Source organism: Mytilinidion resinicola (genome assembly GCF_010093595.1).
Source record: "Mytilinidion resinicola strain CBS 304.34 unplaced genomic scaffold BDZ99scaffold_27, whole genome shotgun sequence".
In the NCBI taxonomy this organism is placed as follows: Eukaryota; Fungi; Ascomycota; class Dothideomycetes; order Mytilinidiales; family Mytilinidiaceae; genus Mytilinidion; species Mytilinidion resinicola.
Window position 1 is genome coordinate 172,116 of NW_022985463.1, and position 12,411 is coordinate 184,526.

The 12,411-nt window shown below is 50.8% G+C and overlaps 4 protein-coding genes across 4 annotated transcripts; all 4 read right to left on the minus strand.

Annotated features, from left to right (window-relative positions):
• Positions 1-225: 225 nt before the first annotated feature.
• BDZ99DRAFT_170057 (uncharacterized protein) lies at positions 226-2,470 on the minus strand. The gene has a single exon (XM_033712959.1). It carries the CDS (start codon positions 2,263-2,265, stop codon positions 460-462), a length of 1,806 nt encoding a protein of 601 aa, XP_033570246.1. The 5' UTR covers positions 2,266-2,470; the 3' UTR covers positions 226-459.
• Positions 2,471-4,069: 1,599 nt separating this feature from the next.
• Positions 4,070-6,451, minus strand: BDZ99DRAFT_453535 (WD40 repeat-like protein). The gene is made up of 4 exons (XM_033718335.1): positions 6,426-6,451; positions 5,754-6,374; positions 4,536-5,700; positions 4,070-4,477 (listed from the first exon to the last, which is right to left on the minus strand). The coding sequence occupies exons 2-4, from the start codon at positions 6,337-6,339 to the stop codon at positions 4,255-4,257; spliced, it is 1,974 nt and encodes a 657-aa protein (XP_033570247.1). The 5' UTR covers positions 6,340-6,374; positions 6,426-6,451; the 3' UTR covers positions 4,070-4,254.
• A 402-nt stretch (positions 6,452-6,853) lies between these two features.
• Positions 6,854-7,871, minus strand: BDZ99DRAFT_453538 (ClpP/crotonase). The gene has a single exon (XM_033718336.1). The coding sequence runs from the start codon at positions 7,844-7,846 to the stop codon at positions 6,887-6,889; it is 960 nt and encodes a 319-aa protein (XP_033570248.1). The 5' UTR covers positions 7,847-7,871; the 3' UTR covers positions 6,854-6,886.
• Positions 7,872-8,912: 1,041 nt separating this feature from the next.
• Positions 8,913-10,740, minus strand: BDZ99DRAFT_468260 (uncharacterized protein). Its single transcript, XM_033721205.1, has 3 exons — positions 9,746-10,740; positions 9,457-9,664; positions 8,913-9,394 (listed from the first exon to the last, which is right to left on the minus strand). Exons 1-3 carry the CDS (start codon positions 10,732-10,734, stop codon positions 9,245-9,247), a joined length of 1,347 nt encoding a protein of 448 aa, XP_033570249.1. The 5' UTR covers positions 10,735-10,740; the 3' UTR covers positions 8,913-9,244.
• Between the last annotated feature and the right edge of the window lie 1,671 nt (positions 10,741-12,411).

Sequence of the window (12,411 nt, forward strand, 5' to 3'; positions counted from 1 at the left end):
CCAATGGTGCTTGCATTCTTTCGGATTGCAATCCAGCCAAGGTCGATTCCCAGAGCATCTGCATCAGACTCAGTCAATAAAACAAGCATTGTAGATAGATAGATATATTTCTGTACGCTGATGTAGCTCCCGCGAGAGTCCATACAGCGCGTAATCTACAGAGAGCATATAGCCAGTGGCTATATTCCAAAGAGTGGAGATATTCTGAGCATGACAATCTCAGGTATTAATTATACCAACGACGGACTAGGTAAGGGTAAGGGTATATCCACATCCTTCCATCCAGCCATCAGTCCATCCAGTCCCAAACTCAGTACACTTTTGTTACAACGCACCGCTTAAAGCAATCCAGCCAACCCCACTGCCAACTCAAACCCGACCTCCCATATTATACAAGTAAGCGACCCAACCATATGTATCCCATTACCCTCATCACGTCATCAAGTCCAGCTCGATGCTTCACGCCTCATACGCCGGCGGCGCCTCCACATCGCCAGCTTCCCACATCCCGCTGTCCAGCTTCGCGGCAACCCGCTGCTCGCCTCGCGCCTCTTTGTCCTTCTCGTCCTGCACGCGCCGCGCGATCTCGTTCGCCATCTTCATCATCCAGGCTTGCTCGAGTATACCACCCGAGCCAGACGAGCTGGACTCTGCGTACGCGGTGGGCGAGAGCGGGTGGCGGGAGGTTGAGGAGCCAGACACGGAGGTCTGGAAGGGGATTTTGTCGAGGGAGAGAGAGCGGAGCATGCGAGTAGATCCAGACACTTGATGGATGTGGGATTGGGGTGGTTTCGAAGTCGTTGAACGACCCAGCTGAGGGTGTTCCGGCGTAAGTGAGGGGAAAGGAGAAGCGGCTTTCGCTTTCGATCTGTCGCGGGAGGTTTTCGGGGTCGATAGTTCAGATAGGACGGGTGCGGTGGGTGTGGGGTCTGCGGGCTGTTCTAGGAGTTGAGCAGGCTCGCCGACGTCGAGACTGCCGTGCTGGCTTTCGTAGCGAAGAGTCTTGACCGGAGATTTGGGAGGGGTCGCGAGATCTTCTTCGTGGTCTTCTGGGATGGAAGCGATCTCGGAGATGGTGATGCTGGGGGGTGCGGAATTGTCTGTGCCGATGCTGGACGCATCTTCGCTGGTGGTCTTGTCCTTTCGGAGATTGACAACGCGGGTCTTCTTCTTCCGGGTAGTCCTCGTACGTGAGCCCATTCCGATGCCGGTTTGAGTGGAATTGAAGCTTTGTAAGGTCGGACGTGATGATGCTGTCTCGTTGCCGGTACTGCTTGACGCAAGTGATGGAGTTGTGGACTTGTTGCTCCCAAACGAAGATTGTATGCGCGACAAGCTAGACTGTGTGAGAGACGGCGTAGCTATCCCTGAATGTTCGCTGCGCTCGCAGGCCCCGGCCCAAGCGCGGAAAACTGTCTCTCTCATCGCAGGTGTGAAGAGGGATAGGGTGTGATGAGATTCGGTTAGGGCTGCTAGTCGGATGAGGTTCTTTTGAGAGAAGGAGGCGTGGGTTTCGGAGGAGGGGTCGAGGGCGAAGGCAGAAAGTTGGTCTTCGTCAAGAGGGTTGCCAAACGCGTCTACGGCATCTTGAGGAGGACTCGCTAGAGGGTCTATCGGCACAGTAGTATCCTTCGCTTCTTGTTCCATGCGCTCATCATCCATTTCTGCATATTCAGGCGACCAGAGGCGCAGCGATAGCCTGTGCAGAATGGCGGGAAGGTCTTCCATGAATAGCACCCTTAATTGTCCTTCGATTTCCTTCTGCAGATAATCTCGAACAAACGGTATCGAGTCGAACGTCGAGGATACTTTCAGCGATTCGAGAGGGTCGTTACGGAAAACCAGTGTCAACCCTTTCTGTCGCGAGAAGACCAGTATGACGAAGCCTGATAACCGGATGTCCGATAGCGTTATTTGCAAGGGAATGGTCAAGCCGGATGCTGCGGCCAGAGGTTGAGGCGACGCAAATGACGGTTTCGTGGATAGGTATGTGTTTAGAGGGTTTGCTTGTACTCGAGTCTTGAGCGTCAAGAAGGCGTCTCCAGTATATGACATCTTGAATATTCCACGGAATCTGTCTTCGGCCAGGTCGCCAACCTCCAAGATCTCCAGCTCAGGCGGCGTTGATCCTAGATTGAGCTCGGTAACAATGATATCGTCGACGATGATGGGCGGCTTCGGCGACTTATTCAGAGCCGTAGTTAGCATGATCCTCGCGGCGGAGGTGTCGGCCATTAGCGGACTCCAGTTGAAGTTGAACGCCATGGTGTTGCTGTCGTAGCAGGGCGGCGGTCGTGGAATTTATATCGGTGTGGGCGAAAGTGCAGATGACTGTAGTCGCGTGCCAATCATCACTATCGTTGCCGCGAGAACGCGCAGGCGCGGCGGTGAGCAGCTTCCACAACGAAGATTGTGTGAATGAGAATTTAAAAGCGGGGAGAGGGCGATGAAATCCGGGGAGAGATGTAATACGTCGGCAGTGGACTGAGAGGCTGCATGTGGAGTGATAGAAGGTAAGGTGAGCGATCGGGAAGTTCAGGGCCAAGTTTTCCCGGATGCGAAAAACTACCTATCCCCATGTCATCGCTGCTCAGCACGTGCCAGCGAAGTCACAACAACCTCCTTAATTTTACAAGAGCGCGTATCCTGGCATTTTGGGGCCCAAACACCTGCTTCGGACTTAGCACGCCAGCCCTGTCCTTGTTCAGTGATGGAACTATCCAAACCTTAAAGAGAAGTCGTAAAAGAGCCATCTGGGCGAGAAGAAACGTGACTGGGACTCCCTCGACGCGTTTTCAAGGTCAAGTTGAGGATACTATGGACCGGGTCTGATTTACATGCTGGAAACCTTTACATCGTATCCCTACTTTTTACAGTGTGCTGAAGAACGTCAGACGGTAGCAACAGGGTGTCAAAACGAACAGCCAGGTGCATCTTACATAGAAAAAGCTCCTAGATTACAGTCGCTGAAGGAACGAGTGTGATCTACGTGCTCGACTTCTTTACATCGCGTCCCGATGTCGAAGAGCATGCTAGAGGGCTACAGACAGTAGCATCAACATGTCAAAACGAAAGCCACGTGATTCAAATCTACGCCGCGAAGATGTTGTATACCGAATTTGCTCATGACTACAACTACTAAGACGTGAGTCCTATTTAGATGCTGGAGGGTGGTGCGTTCTGTTGCAGTTTTGAGAGGATGCTGGAGGGCTGTAGATAGTACGACCGGGTTGGTAAAATGGAAGACCTGGAACGCTAATTTTAGAGGCGCGGTTAATGGTGTTGAAAGACAGGTTGTAATCGTGATTATATAAGAAGCACATCCAATTTAACGTGTTCTACATGCATGTGGTGGTTACAAGCGAGTGGTGGCGCTTAATTTTTGGTGCGATTTGGACGTTTTGACACCCCAGCAACCTCAACAACTATAAAAGATTTGAATCTATAACTTAGAATAAAGATATGCATAGCTGTTTCAATATTATAAGACAAATTTTTAGGGTCTCTTAATGGCCACATTTAGTTATAGTAGAGTTTTGGCCCCCTAGCATTGGGTAAGATCTACGATATAATAGAATTACAGAGACACATCACTCCAAACTATTGCCTAGCCATTGAAATGAGCTAAATACTATATGCATTCATATAATCTTATTTAATACTTTATGGTTGTTGAGATTGCTGGGGTGTCAAAACGTCCAAATCGCACCAAAAATTAAGCGCCACCACTCGCTTGTAACCACCACATGCATGTAGAACACGTTAACGTAGTTCACTGGCTAGTGGTTGCCCCTAGCTAGTGGTTGCCCCACCAAATTCTCGCAGCCAAAAACGCGAATTACACAACAACGAACAATCGTATTATATATAACTATCTACTAGCTAGTTGCCTGCCGTCTAGGGCACGTACGTGCATTGTGTTCTAGTGAACTGCACATACTGCACTTAGGTGGTGCTCGTTGCCGTGGCTCGGCCGCTCGGTGAGCCTGGTGATCAGGACAAAAGCCTAATTCAGACGTTCCAAAATGTTACATCCTATTTTAATATTTCATGCCATACCAGAGGACTTCAGGCAGTACCATCACACTCCCATCCCATTTACACGCACTGCATATCATTCAGCTGACAAAGGTATCAAATAACCGCTCGTGAATCAGCCGCCTACTAACACCTATTTTTCCTTATGCATAACCCCCCAGGATCCACTCCAGATCCTCAAAACGCCGCGCAGACAAGATGGGTATATATACTAATTCACGAGCCAATGCCAATCTCATAACCTAACAACACCTCCGTCGAGGCCCCCTCCCAGCCCCGGTTTCCGCCCGTACTAATCATAAAGCTGCACGTAGGGTCAATATACAGCTGCGAAATGACCCCCGTGCGGTGCCCCGGCACAATGAGGTACGGCACCGCCGCGTAGCGTGCCCCTTCTTGCTCCTTTAAGTCATACAAGCGGAGGATATCGTAGGACGCGCTGCGTCATTATGTCAGTAAATGTGCCAAGAAGGGGAAATTGCGGAAGTTTGACATACCAGACGAGATGCTTAGCGTTCGGCATCGCACGCACAGCACTTACAGGCCCACTTACGCCTGGAAATTTGAAAGTTCGGCGGGGCTCGCGTAGGCCTTTGTGGAGGCTGTATTCATCAACAGTGCCATTTCGGCGGCCAGCGTAGATGAAGTTGCCGTCGGGTGACCAGCACGCGTTCATGCACCACGGAGGGGTGTGGGTTGGGAGGATGCGGGCGACGGGGTTAGGCTGCCGGCGGTCCCAGATGCGCAATGTTCCGTCGATAGAGGCGTCGACGAAGGTGGTTTCGGAGGAAGGTGCTGGGTCGACTTGGCCGTTGGAACTGCCGGCGATGGTAGAGGTGTCTTCGGAGTGGGGGAGACCGTTTATGGTGCCAGTGGTTTGGGAGTCCGTTTCTCCGTTCATCGTCAGTTCGTCCGAGGTTTGTGGTGGCTCTCTAGCAGATTGGTCTAGTTCGGCAACGGGAGCGGGCGGCTGGACAGGCCCTCCTGCGTCTATCATGTCGATGTCGCCCTGCGCGTCTGCGTCTTCGTCGTCTTGCTGCTGGATGCCGCTTGCGATTGCCCGGGAAAATTCATCGTCTTCGTCGTCTCCGAAAGGCGCGACTCCTCCGCTTTTGTCATCGCCGAACAGGGAGTCTTTGTCGCCGAAGAGGGAGTCTTCAGGAGAGCCCTGCACATCCTCATTGCCGGCCTCTTCCTGGCGAGGCTGAGTAGGCCTTCCAGATGACACTCCGTTCGAATTGACTCCATTAGGAAGGGGTTTAGCTGCGTTGTTTGAGGAGAAGGTCCCGTTGGAGACGACTGCGGGTCCTGTGTCTTGCGGAACCGGCAAAGTGGATAGCGGACGCTGCTCTATGGCTGAGATCTGCGCGCCACTGCTCTGGTAACGACGCTTGACCTGGCCGGTATTGAGGTCCCAGTCATTGATTCTCTTGTCCCAGCTTCCTGAGAGCACTGACTTCTCGTCCTGGGCTAGGGAAAGGACAGATACTGCAGAGGTGTGCTCGCGAAGGCAAGTTATACGCCTCCCTTCGTCGTGGCGCACGGATTGTAGGTTGATGCCTCCAGACTCGAGTCCCGATAACAACCACAGGCCTTGGTGGTGTACAGCGAGCGAATAGACGGAGGAGAGGAGCGGCGAGTCATCCGTGCCGCTGCGTTGTTCTGCAGCTTGTGTTAGCAAACGAGCTTGCACCGAGAGTCTATATAGCTCATACCTTCTTCATTTTCCCAATAGCTCATCAGTACTCCAGCCTTCGTGACACTGTCGACAAACGGGTGTCGTTGCGCAACCGTGAGCGCAAGCTTGAAGTTTGCGGTATCCACCCAATTGAACTTCCTGATGTATCCATCTGCTCCACCACTGAACACCCAGCGCATATCCGGGGTCGCGGTAATAGCATTGATCGACGTGCTATGCGGCGCCGCGATTGTTGGGACAATGTCGTATACGGGAGCTGTGAGTGCTTCGGCGCGCACGCTTGGTCGGAATGGCAGTCCTGCGCCGGGGAGAGACGCAGCTCTGGGGGACGGCGAGGTCAACAATACCCTTGGATTCGAGATGCTCGCACTGCCTTCTCGAGCTCCTGAAGCTCGAGTGGTGGTGGGGACGCCGTTTGTGAGAGTGGTACGGCGGATATTCGCTGGTCTTGAAGGCGACTCGTCCTCCTCTTGCTCATCTTCCTCGTCATTGTCACCCTCTTCTTCGTCATTGTCGCCGTCTCCGTCTCCGTCTCCATCAACATCCCCATCAGCGTCTGCGTCTCCTTCGCCGTCTGCGTCGACATCATCCGCATCCTCCATCTCGGCGTCGTTGTCTGAGCTCGGGTCTGGAGAACCTAGCGGGAAAGTCAATACTTGGAATTAAAGAATGCAAGGATAATACCCACCCGCTCCATTGTCGTCGTCGTCCTCGAAGCTCGCCATGATGTTGGATATGGATGAGGTTGCGCGGAACGACGTCTAGCATTGAGAAAGAAATGGCGGGGTGGCTATGCTGTCATGCGCCAACCCGTTCCTGGCGTTGGCTAAAATGCCCGTTTGTCGCCTCGTGAACTCTCAAGTGGCATTAACATAATGGTCAAGTCTGTCTTCACATCTAGAAACATGAAAGAGATCCACTTTAACATAATAATTATAATTGAAGGAGTTCTAAGTCTTATGCGGTACAATATCTACTCCCGATAGAGTGGGCAGTATAACCACGATGATCGGGAAGTCAAATCCTAGCTGCTAAAGACCAAAAAGTATAATCGTCTAAATGTAAATTATATAGAATATAGCTATCTACTAGCTACTAGCCTAACACCAGAGAACCCTATAATCTCCCAATGCAGCTTTTCGTAACTCCTCAGACCAACCCCTCAGCCTTCTCAACATCCCTGATATCTCTCAATGCTCCCAGCTCAAACGCATTAGCCGTCTGATTATCCGTCAACTCCAAAAACCTCGGCAAAAGAGGGATTTCTTCAGGAAACAGTCGCAGAATAGTCGCAACATCTGCATCACTCTGCCCGACATTTGGGCCGAAGGCTCGTATAGCCGTCTTCGTCCCATTCAGCGCCCCAGCGGGCAAGATGGAAAGTCGATAAGTAAGAGCATCAACAGCCTTCCGCAACTCTTTCGCAGAGCCGTAAGCACGATTAACCCAGCCCATGTCCGCCGCTTCCTGTGCTCCGATGCTGGTGGCGGCTAGGAGGTACTCAGCAGCCTTCGCCATGCCCAATTTGCGCACTAAGAACTGGATCCCACCGTTGCCTTGCAGACCCCCGACTGCAACTTCCATAGAACCAACAACGGCGTTTGGGCCTGCGAAGGCCATGTCGCATTGGACGAGAAATTCGTTGCCAGATCCCGTAGCATGGCCGTTGATCTCGGCGATGAAAATCGTAGGGAGTGTGGAGAGGAGGCGGGCTGTTGCGACGGCGTTAGCGAAAAGGGCATTGGTTTCGTCCGTAGTCAAGTTCGTTCTGCCGGGGATCAAAAGTTCAAGGTCATAATGACCCATCCAGAAGTCGGGGTTGTCGGAGGAGAAGACTATCACTTTTGGAGGTGGATATTTGGCATTCGAGGGAATGTTGGAGGGAATGAGGCTGTTAAGGAGAGTGGTCATGTCTGTGCCCAGTTTGGCGTCATACAGATTGATGGGTCCGTTCTGGATGTTGAGGCGGAGAATGCTTCCGTTATTCTTGCGAGTAATGGAAAGGGTTTCGTGGCCAAATGTGCCATTTTTTTCCCATGGTATGGAAGATGAGAGTGCGCTGACAGAGATGGCCGCACTGAAAAGCTGAAAGAGGGTTGTTTTGAACATGATGCAAAAGATGGAACGTGGAGACCTGTTTTTCTGATGCTGATGAAACGCAAAGCACTTGGATGATGAATAAGATGCAGGAGATTTAATTCGATTTATATAGGACTTGAGCTGTCCGTCCGAACTGATCTCGGAAGGCACTGCAACCCGGCTCCAGTGAATTGGCTTAAGCCCCGGAAGTCAATTGAAAGGTAGATTCGACGATTTCGAAGCATTCTGACTAAGTCAATATCCCGCCAGCCGTACCCTATACTGACTCTGCTATGATTTCCTTTGCCAGATCTGTTGTGGCTCACGGCACGGAAGGGTTCCCCCCATTATCTCCGTGCTTACCACGTGATGTAGATGAGACACTGAATTTCTGAGAAATTATAAATCAGAGATGATGTTGGGGACGGGAGGCCGGAAGACCTAAATACTAATCACTCAGACTTTGATGCTGGGCATGTTCCAACCCATTGAGTCCGCATTGAAGACACACTTGGCATCGATCAGTGGGATCTGAGGTTGAGGACAAAACTTTGGAATGGTTTGAGAGGGCTGGAGTGGGTGAGTGGTTGGTACAGGAGATTCTATAGTAAGCACGGGACTCGTTTCGCAACTACACCAACAGCCCATCGCGCATCCCTCGCCATCTCCCTCCGCTCCCACGCTGCATTCCCTGTGATTCTCGCGTATCCTTGGCGTTATTGTCTTTGTTCCATACTGGGGAAGTGTACGCCGAAGTCTTGGCGGCTGCCTGGAGCTCCGATATCAGCTTCACGTGACGCTAACCCGTGCGCCAGAGACCATTCAACCTCGCTTGGAATCCTGGAACGACAGCTTCTCCAATATTCCACGATGACAGGCAGCCAATTTCTGAGAATCCTCTCCTAGTCTAAATCGTTGCTCCCAGGTAAAATAAGCATTGGTTGTCTCGTGGAAGAATCAGCTTTCCAGCACAACGCGAACCATTGGAAGAAACGAACCTTCATACACCTTTCTCAATTACAATATAAACTTTGACCTCGCGGACAGTTCCTTCCAGAAGCTGTGTCACCTCAAACGTTACCTCAGAGCGCGAGGGTAAGGGTTGTGAATATGAAGCTTGTATTAATCGGCTGTAAAGCCTGTAGCTATTGTATACGAAGAATTTACTAGGGAGAGAAAATTTGTATCGAGCGATCGCGTAGAAAAACCCATTGCTGGTGGTACGCTAAGTAAACGTGGGCAGGCTACCAGGTGAAAGAACCAGGGTTCATCCCATACCTAGGTAACACAAGCCATGCAGGAAATCGGACTACCACCAATGAAGAAAACAACAACGTGTAATCGACCAGAATCTAGCTTGCGAAGTCACGGGTGGGATTGCACCATCTTGATACCGCCCAGCCCAGGTCTTCCATTGCCTTTCTCGAATTAGACCCATTTGCCGTCAGCGGACTGCATACCATAGCTATTGTGGTACTCAGGCGCTACGTGGACAAGTTCGATCTGGTCTGCTGAAGTCGCTCCATGCTCCCCCATTCCATGATTCAGTTCCTCTCTTTTCTTTTCAAGTCTCCTTTGCTGTACAGGTCGCATGTAAGTACTTGAACAAGTCCTCGAATGGAGACAGTGTGAGTGCGCACCTTGTATTTGCCTTTGACGTCGTCGAAGACCTTCAGAAAACCGGCCACACCAATGACAAACGGGATGAGCTGACCAGTGGAGTTCACAGTGTAAACACCGGAAACCTTATTCCATTTCAAGGTCAGCTCAATTGCGAGGATTGAGTAGATCGGGGCACAGGAGTGGATCATTTGTAGCAGCATTTTGATCCACTGCTGCTTTGCTCGACTGGACTCGTACATTAGTCTCGGTTTCCGAGGTTCGTCATTCACGAATCGTCATATCTGGAAATTTCTTGGCAGCACTCACCGTTCGGAAACTCCATACTCGTAAGAGCGGAATACTTTGAATGCTCGTCGTAGGTGGCGGCGACTGACCCTCAGGCGTCCAAGAACGCTTGTAACATCGGACTCGGCGCCAATGGATCCGTCACGTACTGCTTCATCCGCCTCAACATGCATTTCTTTGAGACGATCCCATATTTCGCCATAACTTTTCATGGCTGGTTGAATTGGGACGACATATTTTGTGGTGCCACCATCGGCGCTGATGTGAAGACCGTCGAGCCTAATATCCACTAGGTGTGCAGAGAGTGCGCTTGTGGAGGACAACGCACAAGAGTATCGAAGGAAGAGGGCGAGTGATGGTTGGGCTTCCTTGTTTATCCACTCGATCAAGTCAGCCCTGCGCGTTTGGTTCCTTGCGTCGACGGATGAGCGGCGGGTCGCCCTGTATCGAAAGATATTCATGAGGGGTCCTTTGTAGAGTAGGACAAGGCCAAATACTATGGCGACAGCGCAGTAGAGCGAAAGAAATGCAAAAAAGTTGCTTGCTCTTTCAAAGTGTCGAGCTGGAATTCTTCCAAACAAAAAGACGGTATTCCCGCAGGGCGTAGCAAGGAAACGATCGCCGGACCTGCCTTTAATCCAGAACCAAGATCCATATATTGACATCGCCATGATTGTGGCATTTCCAAGTAGCAACCGCCACGTTGTTGGCATAGCTTCTTGAAATCTTTTTCGGTAGCCTTTTACAGAGAGAATCCCACCAAAGAACATGTAGAACATGACAACAATCTCAATCGTGTAAGTTCCATCTTGAAAAGTCAAAACAAATAGCGCAATCTCCAGTGCAATTGAGAAAAGGATGTAGGCATCGGATAGATCATTAGAGCCTTCCAGATGGAAGTAGAATGCGATCTGCGAGGTGAACCACTGGAGGTAGACACCTATCCTGATTCCGAGGCCGTACAGATCGGAATTTCCGGAGAAACCGCATTGCTGGTGCGTTGCAGACATTTGCTCTGCTGGAGTAGCCTGATTAGAGCCTAGAGGAACGATTCATCCCAGGTGGCTCTCATGCAAAAAAAGGACCTAAAGATTCACATCAAACACATCAAACACTTCGAGTAGACAAACGATATTGGATCCGCTGCGAAAACTGTGAGGAAAGGAGAGCATTGGGCAAAGTAGAAGTAGGTGAAATGGAAGACTGGGAGATGCAATGGGGGCTGAAACTCAGGTCCTTCAGCTGCGCCCTACGGTATTCTAGCGCTCTAGAGGGTGTGCTAGGGTCGCGAACGATTTCCGAAAATCACCACGAATTCGAACACGAGGCTTTTCGCACCGTATCTATATTTCTATACAGCCAAGCTCAGTAGATGAGGAAACTGAGGTTGTAGATTCATAAAACCGTGATGGTAGGCTCCCTAAATCGCTCCGGGAGCTGTTTCCTACGTGTGACCCACTGTAGCCTCAGGCTCCTCTGTGTCCGTCTCATCGTCTATCCACCCGGGTTCTTCAGCAACTGATGGCTCAGGAGGAGGCCTGAATAGCTTCATAGCCCTAGTTTCGCCGCGGGACTGCTGTTTGGTGGCCTTAGCTGCTTCCTTGGTATCCTTCGCAGCCTATTTCCTACTCGCAGTCTCAGCCCACTGTGCCGATACCTCTCTCTCGCACATCTCCTTGTTCTGCACCCGAACAAGGGCCCGTTCTTTGGCCAGTCTGCGTTTATCCTCCTTCTTCTCCTCCCGTAGAAGCTTGTTTTAGAGCGTTCTGTCGGCCTCGACATCAATCGCGCGTTTCTTTTCCTTCTCTTACTGCTACTAAAGATTATAGAACTACTGTACCTTACCAGGACTATAGAATATAGCTCCACTATTACTTATTGTCGCAATCTAGTAAAAGAGAGGCCTTAGCTTCTACCTCTTCTACTGCTTTACCCTAACAACTCTCCAGTAGCCCTTAATATATAGCTAGAGGATAGTATTCTAAGCTATTAGCTTCTAGAAATATTGATAGAGACTATATATCTTATAGAAATAGACTTACTTGTGAGGTGACCGAAGCACCTGCAGTATATAGCTACCGGATAGGATGCAGATACATCCTTTCCGATACATGTAGCCTGCCTGCGTAGGCGTATAGCCTGCGAGTCACGTGCTCGCTTAGGCCGGGATATATATAGCCCCTGGCCACGCATCACGATTCCTCGAGGATCCGTCTCTCAATATACGAATATCATTAATTCCATCCTCGAGATCCCTGCCGTGCACTCTCCTCTCACAGCGAAGAAGTGGGAGGAGATAAGTTGATCGGAGGTCTACGCGCGTATCAACTCGCCAGCGGCCCTCCTCAAAAGCGCCAACTACATGCACAACTTCTACTTGGTTGCCTACCCCAATCGCTGCCCCACTCAGCTCGAGAATCTCAGAGGCACCAGAAACACTAGCGTGATGTGGATCCAGATGCATACATTCGGATAGAGGAGGTAGAGGTGGCACGTAAAGGCAAGCTGGATGTGCAGAAGATGCTGCACAAATATCTTGACTTTCGCGCTGGGGATCCTAAACACGCTTCCAGGCCATCCAAGTCAAAAAGGGGCCCTACATGCACGCTCAAGGGTTATGCAGATTCAAATCCACACCTAGGGACTGATTCAGGGACTTCCCAGGGTAACTCAACCTTTGCTCAGGT

Bases quoted from the DNA above. Each gene is read 5' to 3' on its own strand.
- BDZ99DRAFT_453535 (XM_033718335.1), bottom strand. From the start codon at position 6,339: ATGGAGGATGCGGATGATGTCGACGCAGACGGCGAAGGAGACGCAGAC. The intron at 5,701-5,753 runs GTATGAGCTATA...CACAAGCTGCAG, and splicing joins CTATTGGGAAAATGAAGAAG to AACAACGCAGCGGCACGGAT. The intron at 4,478-4,535 runs GTATGTCAAACT...ATAATGACGCAG, and splicing joins AACGCTAAGCATCTCGTCTG to CGCGTCCTACGATATCCTCC.
- BDZ99DRAFT_453538 (XM_033718336.1), bottom strand. From the start codon at position 7,846: ATGTTCAAAACAACCCTCTTTCAGCTTTTCAGTGCGGCCATCTCTGTC.
- BDZ99DRAFT_170057 (XM_033712959.1), bottom strand. From the start codon at position 2,265: ATGGCGTTCAACTTCAACTGGAGTCCGCTAATGGCCGACACCTCCGCC.
- BDZ99DRAFT_468260 (XM_033721205.1), bottom strand. From the start codon at position 10,734: ATGTCTGCAACGCACCAGCAATGCGGTTTCTCCGGAAATTCCGATCTG. The intron at 9,665-9,745 runs GTGAGTGCTGCC...GTACGAGTCCAG, and splicing joins GAGTATGGAGTTTCCGAACG to TCGAGCAAAGCAGCAGTGGA. The intron at 9,395-9,456 runs GTGCGCACTCAC...CGACCTGTACAG, and splicing joins ACGTCAAAGGCAAATACAAG to CAAAGGAGACTTGAAAAGAA.